This window comes from Macrobrachium rosenbergii, chromosome 11 (genome assembly GCF_040412425.1).
Source record: "Macrobrachium rosenbergii isolate ZJJX-2024 chromosome 11, ASM4041242v1, whole genome shotgun sequence".
In the NCBI taxonomy this organism is placed as follows: domain Eukaryota; kingdom Metazoa; phylum Arthropoda; class Malacostraca; order Decapoda; family Palaemonidae; genus Macrobrachium; species Macrobrachium rosenbergii.
Genome location: NC_089751.1, coordinates 40,214,595 through 40,240,616, shown reverse-complemented (window position 1 = coordinate 40,240,616; position 26,022 = coordinate 40,214,595). Strand labels below are relative to the sequence as shown.

At 36.2% G+C, this 26,022-nt stretch overlaps 1 protein-coding gene across 1 annotated transcript; it reads left to right on the top strand.

Annotated features, from left to right (window-relative positions):
* Positions 1-3,002: 3,002 nt before the first annotated feature.
* On the top strand, positions 3,003-13,235 carry LOC136843518 (uncharacterized). Its single transcript, XM_067112053.1, has 3 exons — positions 3,003-3,052; positions 3,307-3,396; positions 12,167-13,235. Exons 1-3 carry the CDS (start codon positions 3,003-3,005, stop codon positions 13,233-13,235), a joined length of 1,209 nt encoding a protein of 402 aa, XP_066968154.1.
* Positions 13,236-26,022: the final 12,787 nt, after the last annotated feature.

The following is a 26,022-nucleotide window of genomic DNA, read 5'->3' as shown; positions in this document are numbered from 1 at the left end:
TAATAATAATAATAATAATAATAATAATAATAATAATAACCCGGGAGTGTTCACCCAATTACTAAGTTCCAAGAAGAACCTGCCATGCGTTCTCTATGTATTTCATTAACACCCTGACAGCGTTAGACAGACAGACAGACATACAGAGAGACAGACAGCCGGACACGGATGAAATCCCCCACCCCAAAACCCTCCACACCCCCCTCCCCCACCGTCTTGGTAGAAGTAATAAACATCTGAACTTTGTTGCTGTAATTTACAATGAGAAAAAAAATTGAGTTATATTCAAAATTCGTCAGGTTTTTTGGGGGCTCCATTTTCCACTGATTGAGAAACTGTCCTGCTGATTGTATTATTGTTTTATTGTACGTTGTAAAACAAGGTTAGCATTAAGAGAAGTATAGGTACAATTAATACGTTCACTCCTTTCTATATTTCTTGTAGTGCGTTATTCAATTATTCTTTAAAATGATTGGAAATGAATTATGAAGCCTTGCCAGTTCAGTAAATAATTCATGGCTTTTGTGCTGACTTTTATTCCGCTTCTTTTGTTTTTATTTACTCAAGAGGCCACTGTTCGTAATTTTACTTTACGATTAATCATCTACAGTATGCTCTTTGTATGTAAGATGATAATGGTAATCAAATAAAGACAAGCCTTGTATCATCATCGTCGTCATCATCATCATCAGGGTGCAATGGCGTGATAGTATCCAGCAAGTTCCATTAACAGCCACAAAAAGAATTTTAAAATAAATACACAAAGTCGCTCAATATCATGATAAAACTTTGCACCAGCGTCGAGGACGACATGGAAAAATACCTAGAGAAGCTGTTCGCAAAAACAGAGAGTAAAAAATGTGCCGAAGTTTCTTCGGCGCAATCGTGTTTTCTGTAAAACATATAATCAAGGCCACCGAAAGTAGATCTATCTTTCGGTGGTCTCGGTATAATGCTACATGAGCCGCGGCCCATGAAACTTTCAGCCACTGCCCGGAGGTGGCCTGTCCTACAGCGTTGCCAGACGCATGATTATGGCTAAATTTAACCTTAAATTAAAAAAGAAAAATACTGAGGCTAGAGGGCTGCAATTTGGTATGTTTGATGATCGGAGGGTGGATGATCAACACATATCAATTTGCAGCCCTCTAGCCTCAGTTGTTTTTAAGATTTGTGGGCGGACAGAAAAAGCGCTGACGGACAGACAAAGCAACAGCAATAGTTTTTTTCTACAGAAAACTAAAAGTGGCTTGTAACATTTCATTATAAATTATCGTTGAGCTCATGATTGTCTCTCAGACTTTGATAATGAGTTATTTGATACCTCTGTACCCAGTGCTGCTTAGTATAAGAAAATGATCCAGGCCCGTGGTGTCACCGCTGGACAAATCTGTATTTGTTATGAAGTCCAACGGGTGATCATTCAGCGTTCACACTGTATCGTATTTTGTATCTGTGTATGTCAATACTAAAAGAAAAAATGTTATAAGGTTTTTCAAGTTTTCTCGAAAAGTTTCGCACTGCGATGTAAGCAGACGTTACAGAGGAATGTCATGATGCAATTTCAAAAGTTGAAAGGAAAAGCATAGAGGTGTTACAGAGTCCACGGTGGATTCCTTTACAGTGAATTTTCTTCGTCTAGTTGATTTCTAAAATTGCATTTCCTTCTGAAGCACTATTCCAGGATATATTGTATGTACCAGGAAGCTCGGTTATATATAGGTTACGCTCTAAATCTGTCACTAAATATATATATATATATATATATATATATATATATATATATATATATATATATATATATATATATATATATATACATATATGTATGTATGTATGTATGTATGTATATAATCATGAAGCTACAAATGTCGCTTAATATCAAATTCACGCTACCTTGGGAATATCTCCGATGGAGAACTATCACCGAAGGGGAATTTATAAGTGATAAATGGATTGGTACTGCCAGGTCACGAACCCTCGACACAGAACTTATCCAGCAACTCCAGTCGACGTTACCACTGAGGTATCAAGAGGGTTCGTGACCCGGCAGTACCAGTCCATTTATCACTTATAAATTCCCCTTCGGTGATAATTCTCCATCGGAGATATTTCCGAGGTAGCGTGAATTTGATATTAAGCAACATTTGTAGCTCCATGATTGTATATAAATCACGGTGTGATAAAAAATTTCGTATGTATGTATATATATACATATATATATTACATATATATGTATATATATATATATATATATATATATATATAATATATATATATATATATATATATATATATATATATATATATATATATATATATATATACACACACACACACACACACACACACATATATATATATATATATATATATATATACATATACATACATGTTATACAAATAGTGGTGACGCTTTGCACTACTGTTTTTAGCCTCTATTTCTTTTGTTTTTCAGGCCGAGGAGAAATGAACACTTGTGATGACAATAACTTTGCATCTCCGAGCGCTGCATGGAAAGGAAATATGACAATTCCCTCGTGAAAACTAATTACGTCAACATTTAAAGGGAAACAGATTCCTCACGCGTACTGAGATTGGTGAAGCGAAAGATCAGTCACGGAACTGCAAAGTAAAATCGAAAGTAAAATTAGGTAACCATCCCACTCACTGTGATATCTTAGTGAAAGAAAAAAATTATTTTTGTAGCTAAAAAAAAAAGAGGAGTATTTTCTAAAGGAAAATATTTTGTAGCTCTCCCCTTTTCGTACAGAAATCACAAACAGATCTTAAAAAGCTGACTTAAAGTTCCGGAGAAATGAGTTGTCATACTGATGTCAATCCAGTGTTATACAAGGGGAAATTTTGGGAAAAACATCCGAAACTGAGTGAAAAATTGATGATAAATAGTGGCTAGTGAATGTGTTCATTCTTCTGGTGAAAACTTTGACCTAAGTAAAAAAAAAAGAAGAAGAAGAAGAAGAAGAGAGACAAAGTAAACAATGGCTCCACCATCTTCTATGAGTAATCCTGATGAAGGGGAATCCAGAAAGTTTGGGGCTTAAGAAGTGACAGAGATCCTTCAGCCTTTACTTTTTGGCTCTTCCTTTCTACTGTATTCATTTAATAGGCGTTTGTCCCTTTTTTCTTTTCCTTCCTCTGACAGAAGATTCAGTTGTGTCCCTCCCACTCTCTCTCGCCCTCAAGTCTTTTTAAACCTCTTCCCCTTTTTCTCACTCTCTGCAATAAATAGACCCATCTCTCTCTAGTCTATTTCCCTCTGCCGTCTACCTCCAACTCTTCCAGTCATCAGGAATCAAAGAAGAGAAACTTTCGTCGCAAACGCAGAACAAACGAAGATTCCACGGTCAATAACCTTCGCCTGATCCTGATGAGGTAAGTGACAACTCTTGGTTTGTTGGGGGAAGGGGGCCGGGGCCCTGGGGGGTAACTAGGAGATTCCGAGGTCCGTAAGGATAAGCGACTCGGGTTTCCTTCTGGCGTTCATTCTGAGGTCCGTGTGTTCATGAAACTCGGGTTTCTTCCTGAATGGGTTTATTCGATGCTAAATTAACAAAATAATGTGATGAGCTAGAGCTTCATGCGGAGACTTTGGTGGTTAGGGATTAGCGAGTGATGCCATACAGTCCCCAGTGGTCGTGGAAGGGATTTCATGTGACTCATGCTCTGTTTACTGTGGATTCATCTGGCAACTTGCATATATATATATATATATATATATATATATATATATATATATATATATATATATATATATATATATATATATATATATATATATATTATATATATATATGCAAGATGAGACAGTAAATTATTATCTCTTAATACATTCAACAGTATGCAAAATATCCAGTAAATATATGTGTTTCTGTACACATTGTGTGTGTGTACGTATATATATATATATATATATATATATATATATATATATATATATATATATATATATATGTATATATATATATATATATATAAATAATATACTGTATATATATATATATATATAATGTATATATATATATATGTATATACAGATAATTATATATATATACACACATATATATATATAGATATATGTATATATATATATATATATATATATATATATATATATATATATATATATATATATATATATATGATAATGTATATATGTGTACATATATATATATATATATATATATATATATATATATATCTATATATAAATATATATGCATACACACACAGTATATATATACATATACACATCGCGTACTCATGTGTGCATCTACGTTTCTCTTAGAAGAAGTATACTTGATATCCCTTTACTAATCCATACCTGGGATCCCGAAGCAAAATATTTTAATTCATCGCAACTGACAAATTTTGTACTGACTTTAAAGCGTCAGAATTAAAGACACGCGGAAAAGCAATAGTAGTGCAACTCTCGGAAAAGAAAATAACTCCATTAATCACCTGCTTTTAAAGCAGCTAAAGAAGTTTTTCCCACTTAGGGTCAACGTCTCGTAAGGCAAAAAGGGCAGCAGTAGCTGTCTAATTTATAATGTCAGAGATAAAGATATTTAAATTACAGTTAGGACGGTACATTCTGTCCGTTGTCTGGAATTTCTCTCATAATGTTCTTCTCTGTAATTATTTTTCATCTTCGTTACTGACAGTTTTTAATAAGGGAAGGCATATAGGACTTTTCGTAATCACGAGAACTTAGAAAAGCGGTCTTCTCATCATCCTCCGCTTTGCTTATTGTCACACTTTTCATCTGTGTCGTTTCTAAAATTAGCATCTGGTTCTTTCTCAGCCTACCACACTTTGACTTCCAAACATCGCAATAGTAATACGAGCTCAGAATTTACCAGGATTAAAAGTTGTAATTTCTCCAGTGAAAATGGGAAACCATTCATGCATCCGTCCCCAAAACTATCGCCTTGATAAGCAAGCTTGTACATAAAAGAATGACCATTTATGAACAAACAGAAAAGCAGAGAGAAGAGGACAATAAATGAATAACTGCGAAATCAAAATATAGTCGCAAACTTGCACACCGATATCTATCAGAAAAACTTCAGAGGTAAACAACCTCTCCTAAACCAAAGCGTATCAGCATCAACAACACTGTCACAAAAGCCGCTCTGGTAGTAGTAGTACTCGGGATTTGTCTTTGAAACGGCTCCCTCAGTAATGGAACGTGAATGTCGACGCTCTTAGAGGCGGGCAATAAAAACAATTACGGATATTCCCTGCTGCAGTAGAGTTTCTAGTGGCGGCAAAGCAACATTTCTTTCGCGAATAGATGAAGTCTAAACCAATCAGTTAAAGCCGTTTCTTTCTGTACGAGATACAGATTCGGGGTAGACTTCTGGTATGAAAACAAGAGAAATATGTTTCAAGCAAGGCATATATATATATATATATATATATATATATATATATATATATATATATATATATATATATATATATATATATATATATATAGATGTGTACGGGTGTGATGCCTTGATAATAATCTAGCCTTTTGTCAGCATTATGTTCATTATATTTTTGTAACCTGGAAACGAAGGCAACATGGTAACATCGAGTATCATCAAATATTCAGAATTATCAAGCACCGTTATTCATGCAAAACAGACAATGGGGCAGAACCAGAATATGAGATCAGTTAATGGATTAAGTCTTAATTTTGTCTGCGAGCAACATCAGACATATTGTCCTTACCATTACTGATCCGATCCAGAATTCTGTTGTTGACACTAGACACTATATTTAATTTCAGTTGGCAAGAATTACAACAGCGAAAGATGCATCTTCTGAAGCTGCACTCACATTTTCTAGACCAACTGCGCTATCACTAGTAATATTGAAGTAATAGAAACTTCATAGGTCCTGGAACACTAGGGCGGGTAGTACTACGCTATTCATGGCTCACACCAGCGCCGTAGCTCTCTGGTGTCGGTATTTTAGGAAACTGTGACTGAGATAAAATACTAGGCATACAACACCAAAGTTAAGAATTTCATATGAGGGAGCCTAACGGTAAAGTAAATCAAAGACCGCTAGAAGCAGTTTCAATAAGTCCTTATTCAAGTCATTTTCAAAGTTGTCCTGATGTAAGGTACATTTATACGGATTGACTTTGATTACTTGGGTAATAGTAATTGAAGGTGAATTTAAGCTTTCGCTGCTTCAAGGGGAACCTCATCTAAAAATAATTTTCTATTACAATAATTAGTCAGTTCCAAAAGTAAATGACAGATGTTACTGGTTCGAGTCTCTAATACACAGCAGTATTAAAAAAAACATGTGCAGGACTTGAGAATACATTACGTTTGAATAACCACTCTGCCACCTCTTCAGAGAATCTAAGTTTTGAAAATAATCAACGCAGTCACGCGTGTCATAGTAAATTTCTGCATCACATCAAAATAGAACCAAAGATTAAAAAAATGAAAGGCAAGGGCAAGGGCAAGGGGCATGGCCTTTCATTTGACAGTCTTGGGTTCGATCGCGACGTGAGGCAGAAATTTATAATCCAATTCTTACTCTTAACTGAATGCATTACTATTATACCTTCCGATTTATTTTCTTTCCTTGTCTACGCGGAAGCCTTCAATATCCAGCCCTGAGATCGGTATTCCAGGAAACATTGAGATCCCTGGAACCTCACATTTACGAAAAATGGGACTAAGTTCTGGTAACATGAAAATTAATGATCTCCTGAAACGTGAGATTATCACTGACATTGAAAAGCTTGAAAGCTTCAAGGAAATATTATCAATTACCTGAATCAATGGAGTAAAAATTTTTAATCTTGACAGCATAAAATAAGCTTCAGTTCAAGTGAACTTGGACATAGTGAAACGGAAAAATTCTGTGGAGGCGAGTATAGCAAAACCGTGTCGACAGGCGCAGATATTATTTCGGTCTATCAAAAACACTTACATAAAACCAAGAACAAGTTTAAGAACGAGAACTGTAGACAAGAAACCAATTCGAATAGGTGGGGGAACGAAAGTGAGATAAGGATTGAAAGGGAAAAGGGAAATGATGTATATTCAGAAATGTAAAGGTTAAGGCAGCTCATCACCTATAACCAATGCTCCGCTGGGTGGCGGTACACCACCGTGAGACCCTCACTCATCTCTCACACCTACTGTAACTACTTCCCCCCAGTGAAGTTCAGAAAAAATTAGATATATATTTCCCACCTTATCCATTCTTGTGAGCCATAAGTATTTAGACTTAAAAGCCGGAATGATGAGCATAATTACATTATTCTTTATAGGTATTACAAGAGTACTTTTCATAAGCCGCTGGGAATATGATTGTCGCCCTTTTCTCGAAAAGTCAAAGGACAGAATTAGCATTAAAAAATTGCATGGAATATGGAGGAGAGGCTGATTAATATCTTTACTTATTGCTGTATCGATATCGAATGGTTATCTAATCTCTTGTTCAGTATCACTACATATTTCAAAACTTATGTTAAAATATGAAATTTCGACTTGTCAAAGCCATATACTGTGCTTCTGTAGGGAAAACTGAGCCTTTATTTTTGAGAATAAAAAATAAATACGATGCATAGGCTGTAAAGAAAAGTGTAGTGTGTGTGTGTATTGCCACAGATAACCGAAAACATGCTTTACACAAGTGGCTTTAAAATTATTAATTTCTAATCCCGCCATAATCACTATATCTTAAACTATAATCAAAAGTATGTGAAAAATATTTCATCACTTTACCACGCGAAATAAAGTGTATATATATATATATATATATATATATATATATATATATATATATATATATATATATATATATATATCTAGTGTGTGTGTGTAGGTGTGAGTGTGTGTGTGTGTGTGTGTTAAGTACATATTAGCGTAGATTTCAACATAGCCAGAGGGAAAAGGGTCACAGAGCTTAACTACAGGACCGACGCCACGAAAATTTGCTGCCTTCGCCGTTACTTAGGTTGAGTTTGCTGATGCAAGCGGAAGTTAGGTATGCGTCCGGTTCGTTTCAGTACTTGTATCGAACAGGACCTACAGCAACCGAACGTGTTGGGCTTGCACGGGCTCTGGCGTCTGTTGGGGTCACCTGTCACCTACCCGGAAATCGCTTTTGATTTTGTTTCCGTAACTACTGTAATTTAACTTGAAGCTATGTGTTTTTATATACATATATATATATATATATATATATATATATATATATATATATATATATATATATATATATATATATATATATCTCTTTAGCTTGAAGTTTATATATATATATATATATATATATATATATATATATATATATATATATATATATATATATATATATATATATATATATATACATAGTATCTGTGGTTACTCTTGGTGATTTGTTCAGAATTTAAGAAATTTAGATGTTCTATACTTAGAACACTTTTTTTTATCCACATAACAATATTTGGTCTCCTCAAAATTTATATTTTTTATAATTACTGAATTACGGCCATCGAAACAGTCTTTATAAATGTTTCTGAATACTTAATTTTAACCTGTCAGAGAGAGAGAGAGAGAGAGAGAGAGAGAGAGAGAGAGAGAGAGAGAGGGAGAGAGAGAGAGAAACGCAGTAATTTCGTTTAATATTTACTACAGCAACCTAATGAATTTAAAAATGTAAAACATGGTTTTTTCTCTAAAGCTTTGGAAAACGTTGCAGAGTGTGGTAAATGTATAAATTAAGAAAATTACCTTCTGATGGTGGGGAATTAACTGAAGGCAGGAAGTACAAGCAAAGTTATTGATCAGCAAAAAAGATAGGCTATACAGAATGGTTTTAAAGACACAAGACAAGTAATATTTTATACAGTAATGGAAAATTGTCCGAAATAGCTAACTTTGATTAAATTCTCATTGTAATACTATTAAAAATGTAAAATATTGTATATTTTCTCTAATAAAAGATAAAAAAATAAAAATAGCTGCTCAGAGGAGAAATCTATGTGAAAAGGAAAACGTTACAGACTTCATTTCAGGAGAATCATTTGTACTTACCGAAGTTCTTATAACTCTGATACTATTCAATACCGAGTTCAAAATACATTTACAGTAAGGAGACACAAATGACAGTTAAACCAAGAGATTAAAATCCTATCCGGTTAATCCTCTTATAAGACTGAATAAAAATTTTACTGAAAAGTCGACGATGACAAAAAAAAAAAAAAAGTCTCCGTTAAGCCTGAAACAAGATTAAGGCAGACTACGATCGAACTTCTATGGAATGACGAGAGTTATAAATAAAAAGACTTAATGCTAAACTTCTGACAAACTACAACGAAGCAAAGAATGTATTCGTAACAAAAGGAGAGAGGGAGAGGATTCGTAAAGAGCAGAATCATCAGTTGAGGAGTGAACGCGCAAAGAGCAGTTCCTGAAGGTCACCGCTGTGATGAGCAAGACAGTAACGGAAAGAAGGTCCCTTCTGTCGAGGTACATTTCAGCAACGATGGAAAATGTGTCAGGCACATCACCACACACACACACACACACACACACAAAGATAGGAAGGAAAAAAGAGGAAATATAACGCGACATTCTTCCCACTTACGGTGACCATCACCAAACTATTACACTGCATAAAAAAAAAAAACACACACACTCACACAATACAGGAAGGAGAAAAAAGGGAAATATAACTAGGCATTCTTTCCTCTTACGGTGACCATCACGAAACTATTACACTGTATAAAAACACACACACACAGACAGGAGGGAAAACAAAGAGGAAATATAACTAGACATTCTTCCTACTTATGGTGACCATCACAATAACACTGCATAATTTTTCACTTTGTTTAAAGCAATACGACTAACGTAGCTGTATTTTGCCATTTTGCCAAAATGATAAGATTTGTATCTTTAATGATTCAGTAGATCTGCATTAAGGTCTATGGTACAGAATGAAAGGAGAACTCAGGAACACTTGAAGTTTTCCACTTCCGGACGGTATACCAATAACTTTATCAATCTTTTTAAAAGGAGGATCTCATTTTATTTGAATGAAGTAATAAGCAAGTTGTCCACTGAAACTATTATTGTATTAAGATCATAATTCATAATTTCTGTTAGAAATAAACAAATAAGTTACAATATTCAAGTGGAAAAAAATTTATATATATATATATATATATATATATATATATTATATATATATATATATATATATATATATATATATATATATATATATATATATATATATATATATTCCTCAGAAAATTCCTAAAACCTATATATATATATATATATATATATATATATATATATATATATATATATATATATATATATATATATATGGTGAACCAAAGTTAAGTGGACAGCTGGGTCGACTGATGAGTGGCAGACCGGGAATCGAACATTACGCCACGCAAATTCAAAAGTAACTCTCTGCCACTGAGCTACTCGATGTCTGGTCAGTTCTTGGGCAGGTGACCACCAGGAAACGCTAGACGCTATCAACATACAAGCATCTTGGACACGCACGGTGCAGTGCACTAGGCTAACAACCTCATCCCAACAAGACATATATTGAACTTTCTCGCATCTATGTCGACACAAAGGTTTCAAGCATTTAACTTTGTGTTTCCACAGAGGATCTTAGCTTGGCTGCACTTGGAATCGTCAGTGGCAAGAGACACAAATGTATAATGATATAAGACAAATATATTTCATGAGGTTTTCTACCTTACACCTTGTGCTCATGTCAGAGAAGTAACGTTCAGTTTTTTTTTTGTGTGATTTTCAGTGTGTCCGGGTGAGGTACAGATGAAAAAGCCTGTGATTGTTGATGTGTTCAAGGCGAGAAAGCTTGAACTTGTGGACTTAGTGTCTGGAAAGGACAAAGAGGAATGGTGCATGGGTGGGTGAGAGATGCCAGAGATGGAAAGGTATCGTGATAACTGTGTCAGGAAGACATAGGTGATATGGGTGAAAAAGGACAAAGGTGGGGTCCTAGGATTTTGTGCAGTTGCAAAGTCAAGTTAGTAACAGTGTAAGGTCCAGCATTGAAAAGGATAAAAGGAAGAAATGATAATACTATGAGAGCTGGTATCCGGGTCAGAGTGTGTTTGGACAATAAGAAGGTGTGGCTGTGCAGTGATAAAATGTAAAAACAGACGGCAGAAAAAGAAATAGTGTAGCAGCCGAGGGTGGGGTTCTTGTAGTGTGTGAAATGGGTGCTTTATGGAAATGTGTTGTGAAAGGAAACATATATAAATACAAATATTAAATCAAAGTAAACGGAATAATTAGATTTAAAGTGAAATAACTCAGTTCAGTCCAAAATTCCTAATTCATGACAATAACTGAGTATCTTTTTTTGTCCACTCCTGACATTTCACTTCTGACCTCGCCCCAGCTAAACCACAGAGAGAGAGAGAGAGAGAGAGAGAGAGAGAGAGAGAGAGAGAGAGAGAGAGGACGCACAAATAAAGCTCGGGCGAAAGCAAATGTTAATGAGGTGTTGTTTCTAATGAAGCCAGAATGTGTGGAAGACAACCGCGGATGAGGTATCACCCGTCTTTCACCCAAGACACCTTGATAGATGATTGACCTTTGAGGTGAAGAGACTTCAAGGAACACAGTTCCGCTTGTCCTCTTGGCTTGTAGTTCTGGGCGAGAGTTTTGTTCCCTCGACAGTTATTTGGTGCTGTTTATTATTATTATCATTAAATAATAATATTAATGATACAGCGTCACAAATATAGAGAGAGTAATAGCATTTGAAGTAAAATGAGAAAATTATAAGTACAATTAGAAAGTTAGAAAATTTATCATGAATATCAGTTTGTTTGGTTACCTTCTCTAGGAAGAGTAAACAAATTTAACTCCGCGGGAGGGGACCGCCTACAGTGCGTTCCGCAGGGCGCTTCGTAGAGGGTGCTCGAGGATTTTTACAAGTTCCTTCGGCTTCAGCTAAAGTGCCCTCTGAAACTTTTACTTTTTATATATCCCCATTGATCTCTTGCCACTTAGCTGTCCAACTTCTCTGGGAGTCTAGAAATGTGATTCAGTTGCGTTTTCATCGTAAAGTCTGTTTGCAGATTGTTCTTCTCTTCAATTTAAATCGTGATTTTTAAACGAACGCGGTGCTAAAGCCCCTTCTTTCCATTCCCCTCCCGTTCCCCCCTCCCCCTCCTACTCTTCCAACCCCTTCCCCCTCCTACTCCTCCAACCCCTCCCCTTCCTGCTCCTCCAACTCCTCCCCTCCTGCTCCTCCTCCAACCCCCTCCCCTCCTGCTCCTCAAACCCCCCCCCCCTCCTGCTCCTCCATCCCTTACCTCTCCTGCTCCTCCAACCCCCTCCCCTCCTACTCCTCCAACCCCTATCCTCCTGCTCCTCCAACCCCTTCCTCCAACTCCTCCAACCCCTACCCATCCTGCTCCTCCAACCCCTTACCCCTCCTGCTCCTCCAACCCACTCCCCTCCTACTCCTCCAACCCCTCCCTCCTGCTCCTCCAACCCCTTCCCCCTCCTACTCCTTCAACCCCTCCCCTCCTGCTCCTCCAACCCCAACCCTCCTGCTCCTCCAACCCCTACCCCTCCTGCTCCTCCAACCCCTACCCCTCCTACTCCTCCAACCCCTACCCCTCCTACTCCGCCAACCCCCTCCCCTCCTCCAATCCCATACCCTCCTGCTCCTCCAGCCCCTCCCCTCCTACTCCACCTACTCCTCCAACCCCTACCCCTTCTGCTCCTCCAACCCCTTCTCCCTCCTACTCCTCCAACCCCTACCCCTTCTGCTCCTCCAACCCCTTCTCCCTCCTACTCCTCCAACCCCCACCCCTTCTGCTCCTCCAACCCCTCTCCCTCCTACTCCTCCAACCCCCTACCACTCCTACTCCTCCAACCCCTTTCCCCTCCTACTCCCCCAACGCCCTACTCCTCCTACCCCTCCAACCCCTACCCCTCCTGCTCCTCCAACCCCTCCCCTCCAACCCCTTCCCCCTCCTACGCCCCAACCCCTACCCCCCCTTCCTACTCCCCAACCCCTACCCCTCCAACCCCCTCCCCTCCTACCTCTCCAACCCCTCCCCTCCTACCCTCCAAACCCCTCCCCTCCTACTCATCCAACCCCTTCCCTCCTCCGGCCAAATCACCACGCCCACGTACACCCCACTCCCCTACCCCTACATCAAAAACACTTCACCTCCCCCAAATACGTAGGTAGAGAATTTCCTTTGCTAAAGTATTTTTCATCTAATGGAAACCATTGCCCAGAAATTAAATGGCTCGACTGTGATGTATGTTAGAAGATTAGAGTTGCCTGATTAAGTTGATAATAAGAATACATACAAAATTTCTTTGAGAAGTTGTATAAAACAGAGGCAATTTGCATGTCATTCATTTCACATATTGTTTGCCTATAGCTATCACACACAATATATATATATATATATATATATATATATATATATATATATATATACATATATATATACATATATATACATATAAAAAAATATATATATATATAGATATATGTATATATATACAATATACGTATATATACATATATATGTGTGTATATGAATTATTTTTGCTACTTATACACGCATGGCTTTTTCATATTCTCAAATATTAAGCCACAAATATCGAGTAAAATCCAGTTCAATAGTCCTTGGGGATAACTTTCACCCAAGGAGAATTATAACTGATAAGTTCTTCGGATTCAAACCGTTGCCTGGTTTAGAAAAACGATAGCCAGTGACCTTGACCATTGACGGCTCGGTGGTCAAAGTCGCTGTCTACGTTTTTTCTAAAGCAGGCTCTGGTGACCAAGGACTTATAAATTATAATATTCCTTGCGTGTAAGCTATTCCCGAGGTTTAGTAAAATGGATATTAAACGACACTTGTGGATTTGCATACACACGCACACACACATATGTATATACATACATACATACATACATACATATATATATATATATATATATATATATATATATATATATATATATATATATATATATATATATATATATATATATATATATATATATATATATATATATATATATAGCTATAGATAATTCAGTGTAAATTGAGATGTGTATATATTCATTTGATCATAGATAAGGTAATGTTCAAATAAACTTGAAATCTATACAACTATTCTGTGAATATAATTACCTCAGCATATTAATAATAGTATTATCAACTGCTTATTATATAAGACTTTATGATTAGATATATATATCCTATATTGTAAGATCTTTTTTAAAAAAAAATCTTGATTTATACTCGACAGGATATGGACAGGATTTCAGAATCAAATGGCTAAATATATCTGTAATTCTAGAACCTAGAAGATTATGCACATGATTCATTATTCAGTGAATTTATCAATGCCTTTCAAATCAACTGGATATAGCTAACATTTAAGGATCTTCGTATCGACTAATAATTTTGAAACTAATGGACTGATTCGATGCCTTGGTATTCGACTGATTATCTAAAACATCTCACAATATACAAGAAATATTTGCTGATCGGTAGACAATTGGATGGATTTTTCCCTTTATTCCAGTGAAGGAATTAAGTTGAACTTAAGGATACATTTTATTGGGTTTAGGCAGACAAAATCAATCTTTTAAATGCACGTATATCAAGGGACTGAATTTGGTACTCTTTTCATATGAACATAATTTTTATTAAATTCCCTATGAAATATCCATGTCATTTAAAGAATTTAACTTATTTAGTTAAAAATGAGCTCTCTCTCTCTCTCTCTCTCTCTCTCTCTCTCTCTCTCTCTCTCTCTCTCTCTCTTACTCGATCAATATTTTCTCAATTGTAATATTAATGGTCATTACAGTACCAAGGATATTTAATAGTGGGACCAAAGGTTATTCCAAGTTATTTGCTCTGACCCCAGGCGAAGTTGTGTTATATATCACATTATCAAAAATCCGGGGTAGAACTAATACTAAAACTATGGGGCTCGACTGGTTGATTTATTTATATAATCCAGCGTTGCGACGTTTAGCCACCTTTGCAAATATATGTCTTTGTAAACAATATGAATATAAAAATAATGTAAATATTAATGAAGTTTAAAGCATTATGAAAACGAGAGAGAGAGAGAGAGAGAGAGAGAGAGAGAGAGAGAGAGAGAGAGAGAGAGAGTTTTAGAGGGGGGAGGGGGAGAGGAGGAACCAGCCTCTGGGGCGTGGGAGAACAGGTCTTCCCCGCCCACAAAGACACACACGGCCGCCCACATCCCCCCATATGCCTACCGCACCTGACGTTGTACTGTCTTCGCCCGCTTATGACTCTTCCTTACATGGATATGCAAGTGGAACAGATTCTCTATTGACCCCGCCCACTTTTTGTCGGACTGCTCCCAAGCCACGCCCACGTCTTTACCTCCCCATGAGAATTTACGCCCACGGGAGAGGATATTTGAGACAGGTGGGCACGAGACCATCGCAGAAAATGTGAAACCTTCAAGTTCAACGCCATTGCCGGTTGAGAGAGAGAGAGAGAGAGAGAGAGAGAGAGAGAGAGAGAGAGAGAGAGAGAGAGAGAGAATTTCACTGGAGAAAGCAATTCACTAACTTTCTTTAGAAAGTACCTCATAATTCACACGCTGTTGGAAAACTTTGCAACTTGAAAGTTTGATATCTAACCGAATTAAGTAAGCTACGCTATGTTATGTCTATAATGTACAGTGTAAAAAAATAATACTAAAATTACAAAATAATGGAACGATTATCTTCAGGCATCAAATAAATATGAAATGTGAAAAACTCTCAAGGTCGCTAATTGTGTAAGATTTCCAGATATTTCTTTTAATAAACTGAGCGTGACCTCCACCAATTAAGTGCATTATGAAGCATTGATTTAATGAGTCATTTGTTTTCTGAAATACAAAAAATCGCTCTGAAGATAAACGCATCGAGTCAATTAGATGTTTTCCGATTATTATTACTCTTCTCTTACAAGGTACTTATTTACTCTTACTCTTAGCCACGAACTTATCCCTTGTATTCCATTCTTCCAACCTGGGCTAGAAAAAGGCATTAGGTTGAAAGTCCCATTAACTTTATTCTCAGAATAATGAGCAAAGTCGATTAACAGTTATAAATACAGATGCTTAATATTTTTGAAGTTTCCGTAGCTCTGCAGTGAGCCTTTCCTATTTGTTTTAACGGCCTAAAGTTATTCATGGTTTACATTATCTTACGCTAAAGGTTTAGTTCCAGGTCTATTGGCGATTTGGCAAAAAGGCCGTTTCGATTCCTGTTATCCCTTGTGGAACTGCATGACGCGGCAGGTGCTCGTTGTTGACATTTCTCCTAAAATGGGCAATCTTTCGGACATTTAAATAGACTGAATACAATGTGCCGTTAGCTGACATTTCGAGCTGATCCGTGATGTGGATGTTATATTAATATCAATATATTGATAAGGATGATGATGATGATAATGATGAATATGATAACGATAAAGGACTACGGAAAAAGAAACTAACCTAACAAGGAAAATAAAAAAAATTACATTCGGGGAAATATATTAATAACTGAGTATTATAAATTTTTAGTTATAACCTTTTTACCCCTTTTACGTGTTCGTTCATGATTCTTATACATACATACATACATACACACACACATACAACCTATATAATATATATATGTATATATATATATATATATATATATATATATATATATATATATATATATATATATATATATATATATATATATATATATATATATATATATATTTATATATATATATATCATATATATACATACATACATATATATTTATACATATATAAATATATGTGTGTGTGTGTGTGCAATATTCATATAATGACCCACCACAAACAGCTCGTTGATATCGATTTCACATTACCTTGGGAACAACTGACTCCTAGAAGAATTACGTATATAGTAAATGCGCATCCCCAAAGTCGGATTCGAACCCTCATCCCTCAGGTATGGTTCACGGGTGACAGTGACTTTGCACTTTGGTAAATCAAAGTAGACGCACTTATGACATAATTCTTTCCGAATGTAATTTATTCCTCAGGGACTGTAATCTCGATATTAATGGGTATTTGAGGTCTGATATTTCTTGAGACAGTCGGGAGTCTGCTTAATTCTCTGTGGGTCAATAGCGATTTTTTTCTTGGTATCAACATGGTAGAGTTTGCTACTGAGTTACTCACACGGGTTCACATATACAATCAATCGATCAATCAATCAATCAATCATTTCCTGTGGCACCCACGGGGATGCACAGGGCCTCGATGAACTAACGCCACCACATTCTGTCCCGGGCTAACTCCTCAAGATCTCCCCAACACTCGTCTCCTGCTCCCCGCCTCATTGTCCTTAACCACGTCTTCTTTGGCCTACCTCTTCCTCTTCTACCAAGGGCAACCCACCCTGGTGTATCTTCTATACACATGGCCTAGCCACTTCAAGAGTGAGAATCTAACACACTCATCGACCGGCTGCACCCTCGTTACTTCTCTAATTCTGTTATTTGATATCCTACCCCTCCAATTAATTCCTAATATTCCTCTGAGCGCCTTATTTTCAAATGCTAAGAATTTATTATTCGAAGTCACTGTACTGTACCATGACTCATACCCATATATCAAAATACTCCCAACCATTACCTTATAAATTTTGATTTTTGTATGCACAGAAAGATTGCTATCATTCCAAATATTTTTAAGCATTCCCATTGCCTGATGAACCTTTTTTAATCTTTCCATAAATTCTGTGCTCAGAGAACCATCCTTATCTAAATAATCATCTAAATATTTAAACTTATTCACTTGCTTTACAACCAAACCTTCAATTAGACAGTCCTGTGGATTTTCAATATTCATATTCATGATTTCAGTTTTTCCGCTATTAATAACCAAACCAACCTTTCGACCTTCACATTTACAATATAAGTAAATGATTAAATAGAAATAGAAATAAGTTACACAGACACTTTTTGCTGACGAGAATGAAGACAAAGTTATTACTAATTACGGTATGACTTCACGAGAATGAGATTCATAACTGAAAAATATTATAGTGTTGATGATAATCGTTGGAGCGCAAATTTACATCCATCAGGCAGTCAAATAATCAGTCAAATGAAATTTGAGACAAGAATTCATTCCATTTCAAATATTATATATTTGAAAAGGTATGGGAGTGCACAGTAAATTAAGTACTTATTCAGTCTCAGTCAGCAAGGAGTCCAGATACTTGGAATGAAGACATTCGGAACTGTATCTGTAAGGAGCAATCAGGTATTTGTGATGTTCTTTTAAATCGTTTTAGCTGAATCTATCACAACATAATTATGTCCTAAAATGTGTCTCTGGGTATCTCCAAAGTGATTGAAGTGGAAGTTTGATTTGGTACCAATACCTCTCACATTTTGCAAGTGACCGTTATCAGAGGTATTTACTGTGTTTTATTGACTATCTTCATGTCTGGTGTTCCAAAGCTTGCGCTTAGGAACCTTCGTTTATTTTAGACTTTCGAAGGGACTTTACTGTTGGTGCTGAAAATAACGCAGAGGTGTATGCTGGAGAAGTAACCGATGTTGCTGTTATTTGTTTATTTCCAGTGCTACATGGAATGCTTGCTATGTTCATCAGAGATCTGAAAAGAATGTAGGTGTGAGACATGTGAAAGCTATGGTCCTACGTCGGTGTAATAACCTATGAGTGGAGCAATGCAAGGTGACGGAGAGAGGAAATTTGGTGTAGGCACAAAGTTGCGTTACAACAAATGTATTTGATACAAGACCAAATGCGCGAAAGAACATAGGAGGTAAAGATTTGTTCATTTTTTAAAAGGTGTTCAAAATCTTAATGAATGGAGATATTACTAAAGAAACTGAAAGCAGAACGACCCGGTTGCGAAATAGCTGTCACGAAGAGTCCTCAACTCCTTTCAAAGACAGCCAGGGGGTTGAAATTGTTTAGAGTAAAATATCCGACAGTGAATGCTAGCACATGCAAGGGTATTAAAAAGTTATTAAGAAGAGGGAATGGCAGACAGGAATGCATGTTGACTGATGATCAAATTTTTCTTGAAAAAGTTCGGTATGGGTACAAATGTACAAGTCAAACTGGAGAGTGCTACAATGCGTTGCTGATATATCTGCGCAGAAAGAGACATTAAAGGGATATGTGACTTAGTAAAAATGTGACAAAACGACAGCGATGAGCGGGAACATATTTGACAAGGTTTCAGGAGCACGAAAAATGTGCTCGGAAAGTACAGATTTTTTTTTTTTTTATGAAAATGTTAAAAATTCGAAAGCAATGTCTCTCTCTATAGGCTATGTAAAAAGGAGATTACAGGCGTCAGGGTGTTGCTGCCTTTATGAACTGTTGCTTATGGAACGACATTTAAGCTGAAGGCATTTTTCTGGGGAAAAAACGGTATTGCTGACTCCACCGAGCCTTATTGTTCATGGCGTGTGGGCAACTTGGTGGATAACCGTGTTTAGTTTTCTATCACAGCACAATTATGATCTTCATTATCATTACAAATTAAAATCAAAGAGAATAACATGAAGAAAACTTTGATTTTTTAAGTTACATAATGTAATTAAGGCTGTTTTAAAAATCAGCCTTGATTACATCATGTAGCTTAAAAAATCAAAGTTTTCTTCATGTTATTCTTTTTTATTTTAATTTGTAATACTAATAAAGATCATAATATTGTGCTGTAGTTATCATTATTGATTCTCTATTAACAGTATGGAATGGGAAGAGACAGAATATAAGTAGCAAAATTTTATTTAGCATCTAAAACATAAATGGAATCTTCAGAAAAAGCTGTTAATGGAGAGTTATAAGTTGAAAATTAAAAACTTATTTCCTATGGTGTATGTTACAAAAACATTTTGAATGTTAATGACTAAGTATTGTGTATGGTTATAGATTAAAGAAAATTGTTATTAAGTACAAAGTAATATTTGTATGATGAACATTTGTAAAATATAAAAATAATAAAGAAAAAACAAACTTACGATAATTTTAAAGTGAGGTACTAAGGAACATTGTTACAGGAATATTGCAACTTGAGACTATGTATGTTGTACATTGAACATTTTAAATAAAAGATAGGAAAAAATTCATACAATCTCCTGTCCCATAAAGGGAGGGCAAGGTTTGCGACCCAGGTTTAAGAACCCGCCCTTCCCCCCCCCCCCCTCCACTCTTGCAGTTATTAGACGGCCCGTCCCAGTACCTAACTAGAAAGACAAAGAAGAGTGGCCATTTTCCGTAACGATTAACAGGAAGTCGGGAGATGGGGGAAGGCGAGACTACCGTTGGGTACCACAATGCGTTCTGAGTTGTGTTAGGCATGAGAAGATCAGTCAGGATATATTTTAGTAGTATTCAGCCGGTACTTAGGAAGGAATCTGAATAGCATTTCGACAGGCGTATAGTCAGTCACATACTAAGGAATGTCCCTGATGGAAGTATGGAGTCCAAACAGGGAAACTAATTTTGTAGTCCCCAAAACCGAGCCACAACTCTCTTCCGAACATTCTGCTCCTGAGAAGCGACACGTCAGATACAGAAACTCACACGTGTCGGCGGAAGTACTGTGTCCACGTGCTTTGTAATGACCGACAATTCCAATTGAGATAAGCTCGCCACATGCTCACATGTGTTCCGGCTTTGTTTCATTTCGGAGAGCGGGTTTCGTTATTATTATTATTATTACTATAAGGCCAGTCATATCGAGAATCATTACTTGACACCTGGACGCCGGAAGGCAATTAAACTGAACATCTTTAGAAGATGAGTTAACTGTGGACGCCAGCGTAGCGTCAGTCAAAAGGCCTTTCACCCGGAGGTGTTGTTAGCGTATGTTTAGTTGACTCACATTTCTGTAGCTTCGGGGTCGTACTATTTTGTCTAGGACGAGAGTGATGGGGTCAAGTGATGTGAAATGAAAGGATATTAAATCATTGATCAGGTCTTATTATAGAATGGTTAAGGTGCTGTTTACACTCTGAAAATAAGCAATGAAGACATAAGTTTACAATACAGTGTGTTCTAATGACAAGAATAGAAATTGATTTCTGTTTTAAATAACGTGTATCAAAGTTCACAATTAAAATACAATAAATATAACAAAGCACCACTGCTGTGAATCCTCTGTTGGGAGATACGGCCCTGCAAGAAACTTATTTGTTTTGTAAAAGGGAGATTTTTTTTTTAATAATTTCCCTATTTCGTTTTGATGGCGAATGTCACGAAGGAATGACATCATTTGAAGATGCTCATTATTTATATTCGATTTAGTAATCCACGAACAAATTTTGATGGGAGTTAAATTTAGTAACGAACTAAAAAAAAAACATAAGAGTTCATTAAACCTCTCACGAAAAAGTCCAGAATGACTCATTTTCAGACGCACACCAGTTTCCGGTAGTGTTGATATAATACATTTTCTACGCCTGTTATATTATTCATTTTGAAACTGAGGCGGGGGGTTAATGGTGGCAATGACACGAGAACTTATTAAAATGTATTTTCAATTCTTGCGCATCTTAAATATATATATATATATATATATATATATATATATATATATATATATATATATATATATATATATATATATATATATATATATATATAATATACATATATATATTATATATATATATACATAAGAAATATATATATATATATATATATATAAAATATATATATATATATATATATATATATATATATATATATATATATATATATATATATATAAACGTGACAGGAACTAGCAAAAATATAGATTTTGGGGGAACCAACATATCAAACAAAGTTAAAAAAACTGAGTAGTATTTAAGCTCTAAATTAGTACGAAGTCCACTCAAAAGAACGATGCCTTACTGTACGTGCTGCAAGCGAACGATCGAGTTGCAAAGCTTACGTTCCAGTACCTGTGGTCTGGAGCAACACTTTCAGAAAATAAAGGAAAGGTAATATTTAGACAGAATAAAATCCTTTCGTACTCTCATGTAAAGAACTGTAAAAAGCCTGGGGAAAGCCGTCGTGAAGGGCTTTAGATTTATGACTCCTAAGGATAGCAGTAATAGGCGAGTCCCGCCGGACGTGGGATCAATATTCCTAATAAGGACAGAGAAATCCCACATATCATGAGAGAAAAGGCCCAGAAGAGATGCTAGAGCCGCATTTAAACAGCATCTTACAAGCATATCTTGGTCTGGTCATGTGATTTTTCCATTACCTCAGGATATCTGTTGCCTTAAGCAGTGGAAGTGATGATTGATACTTAATGGTCGCTGCTTACTCTTTAAAAGGCTTATCGGACTGAAGACGACAAGTTTATTCTGCGAGTTCTACAGCGATTTTATTCAGGTGTTTAACGCTTTCATAACATATGTGCATATATATATGTATATATATATACATTATACACATTATGTATATGTATAAATATATATATATATAATACATATATGTATATATATTTATATATATATATATATATATATATATATATATATATTATATATGTATATACATATATGTATGTATACATATATGTACATATATATATACATATACATACATATGCATATATACACACACATATACAGCAGAGTCCCTCATCACTGACCCAAGACCTGTGGTTTACTGAAGTCCAAAAAGTGAATATCAACTGGAAAAATGCAAGATTCCAGAAGCTTTCCATCTGCCCAACAAGTGAGCTTAGGTTGTCCTCTGATGAAAACTGCTGGGAAACTGCACCACGCAGTAAATGATTCATCTGCCACTGTTTTCCGTAACCTACACTTGTCAGTTTCCCCACAGATGCGACTAGTCTGCTTCTTTTGTTCTTACTGCTCACAGTCGTTTCCGCTGTTAGTGCGTGCCTTAGCGGTTGAAAACCCTAGCACGTCGCGATAGTGGCCCCAAAGCATAAGAGTTCTGGGGATGGCAGTGCTCCAGTCACAAGGAAACAGTCAAATGCTGCCTCCTTGTGAGAAAGTGAAAATGGTTGATATGATCAAAAAGAGTAGAGGTTGCAAAGGCTGTACAGCTAGAACGAATCGATTCATGAAGTGCTAAAAAATACTAAAAACTTCTTATTGCCCTTGCTGTTGTATCACAGCTTGAAAAAAGTGGCGCCGATTTTGCATATTATGGATTTAATAATGAGTGTGGAAAAACCATTAAATATCCGGGTGGAGGATATGCATCGAAAAAGGGTGCCTATAGACGAAAACGTGATCAGGAAAAGGCCTGTAGGCTTGATGACCCTTCAAAAAGAAAGAAAAGAAACCGAAGAGGACATTAAACCATTCACCGCGAGCAAGGAATGGTTGCATAGGCTCAGGAACCGATATAATCTGAAGAATAAGTAAATTACAGGAAAGGGTCCAAACTCTGCTACCCCTTTTCCAGAAGTCAAAGAAAGTTGTTGAGGAGGGAGGCTACCGTTCCAAGTAAGGTTTTAACTGTAATGAAACAGGACTGTTTTGGAAAGAAATACCCAACAGAACCATTTATCTATAAAAGTGCCAAGATGATGTCAGGGTTTCAAGCTTGGCAGGAGAGATGGCAATGTGGAGTGTGGATGATTAATGCAAATTAAGTAAAAAGAAAAAAAGAAAGGTTGAAGATGTCGCAATGAAACTACATTCTTGGTGCACGTGGCATGAGAAGAACCAGAAGGGATGAGAAATGTAAAGATGCTTGTCAGAAGAAGTACAACGGCATGTTGGTGAAAGAAAGAATCACAAAACTGTAAGATGGTTTGGTCATGTGGAAACTATGGATGGCGATATGTTGATGAAAAGAGTGTGAAGTTCTGAAGTGTTGGAAGAGGGTCACTAAGACTTTCAGAAACCACTGGCCGGGGGTATGTATGGTCCTATGCCTTTTTCGTCGTTCGTGGCCCACCAGACGTCAGATCATTCCTTGTGCATAATTAGCAGCTTAGGACAACAATTAGATTTGAATGGCGCGTGATATGATATACACAATTATACATATATAAATATACAGTATATATATATAGTATAATACACATATATATGTATGTATAATACACACATACACATATATATATACTCTGTATATATATATATATATATATATATATATATATATATATATATATATATATTTGTGTATATGAATGCTTGTTTTTGTGCGCAAATATATAACAAATGATCAGTTCATGTTAATATATATATATATATATATATATATATATATATATGTATATTACATAAAAATATATATACATATATATATTTATATATGTAGAAATACATAAATATATATATATATATATATATATATATATATATGTATGTATATATATATGTATATGTATCTATTTAGGATAAACCTTCATTTATTTACAGCCATACTTATGTATTCTGTCCAGATCTTCCAGATCTTTCAGTTGTAAGTCTGGTAACATAAACAACAATATCTTTTCAAAAATTCCTATATAATCCGAACAGAAGTGAGGGCCATATATTGCAATATCATTCAAATTTTATTAAATGCATATCCATAAAAATGACAATAATTTCCAGTCGCAAAGGGAAACCGAATTTGATTTTCAAAGAAGGATTTCCATTTCATTTGAACAATTGTGTCAGTTTCTTTTATTCTGAAGACTTTGTTTACCAAGATCCAATAACATCGTCATTGTTTACAGCACCCGAAAAACAACCGGAGCGTGAACGTCGAGTCATCGTGAACCTGACATTAATCCTCACTATGTATTTTATTAATAAACAATCTCGAACTGGACAGACCACCTCCGGCGACCCTTTCATGAAGCGCCAAACTGACTCCATTTTTGGCAGGTCAGTAACATCTCTCACACATACGAGATCGGCTCCTTCGATACCCACTGACGGGACACGCGCCCTACTATAGTTCCAGGACGAGGACGAAGCTTTTCCAGTTCATCGTATCAGACTATCGTTGCCACAGAGGACCATTTCGCGATGGCGAACTTCGATATACCACGTGCGAGGTGAGGGGTTTGTGCAATCTGGCCGGCCTCGGTCGGAGGTTCGCATGTTAAACACCCGACCTCAAAGGAGAGAAGGGCCGAACTGACATGGGGTGGGCCTCCGGACCGACTCGGGGTGGTGCGAGTGTTGGAGATCGTGGGAGGAGGAGCGCTCTTGCTACCTTGACACTTCCACCACCACTACCACCACGACCACCTCCAATAACGCCACCAATAACAACAGCATTGAGGAGGAGAATGGAGTTTGATGGGACCGACGGAAGAAGGAATAAGTAAAGGGAAGATTTTATTGAGTGAGTGCGTTAAGAACGCATGCAAAGTGCTTGCGTTATTTACCGATCTCCCCGATTTTCTGTCTCCTTGAGAGTATTCAGGAGTGTTACGTGCGCACAGGTACGCACAATTAGCTCTTTGCTTCCGAAATTTTATCTCAATAAAAAATGAAATGCAAACAATATAGGGGTAATTCCTCGAAAAGAGAGCAATGCTGACTGCGGCAGCAAAAGTGTAAAAAAAGAGAGATACAAATGAACAAAGAAATGTGATTGGATAAAGGATTAAAACCAAAATCCAATCTCGTAAAACGTATGAGCGGTCCTGATAAGGATAAATCAGACTGGTACAATTTTCTAAAGGCAAAACAGTAAAATGCATGATATGCTCGAGAACAGAGAGAAAAATTACGATTAAACACACGAGGAAATGAAGGGGAAATTAATAGTCAGTTACAAAACAGGTGGAAAGATTAGATACTTATACAAGTAACTGAGTAAAAGGAATTTAAGCCTTTTACAGTATCATCAGTATGTTGAAAATTTATTTTTTGAATAACAGTCTCAGCCTTATCATTTGCAAGGACTATTGAGAATACAGCTTTGTGCTATGATTTACTGAATGTATGATAAATGTATTCATAAATCCCTTTAT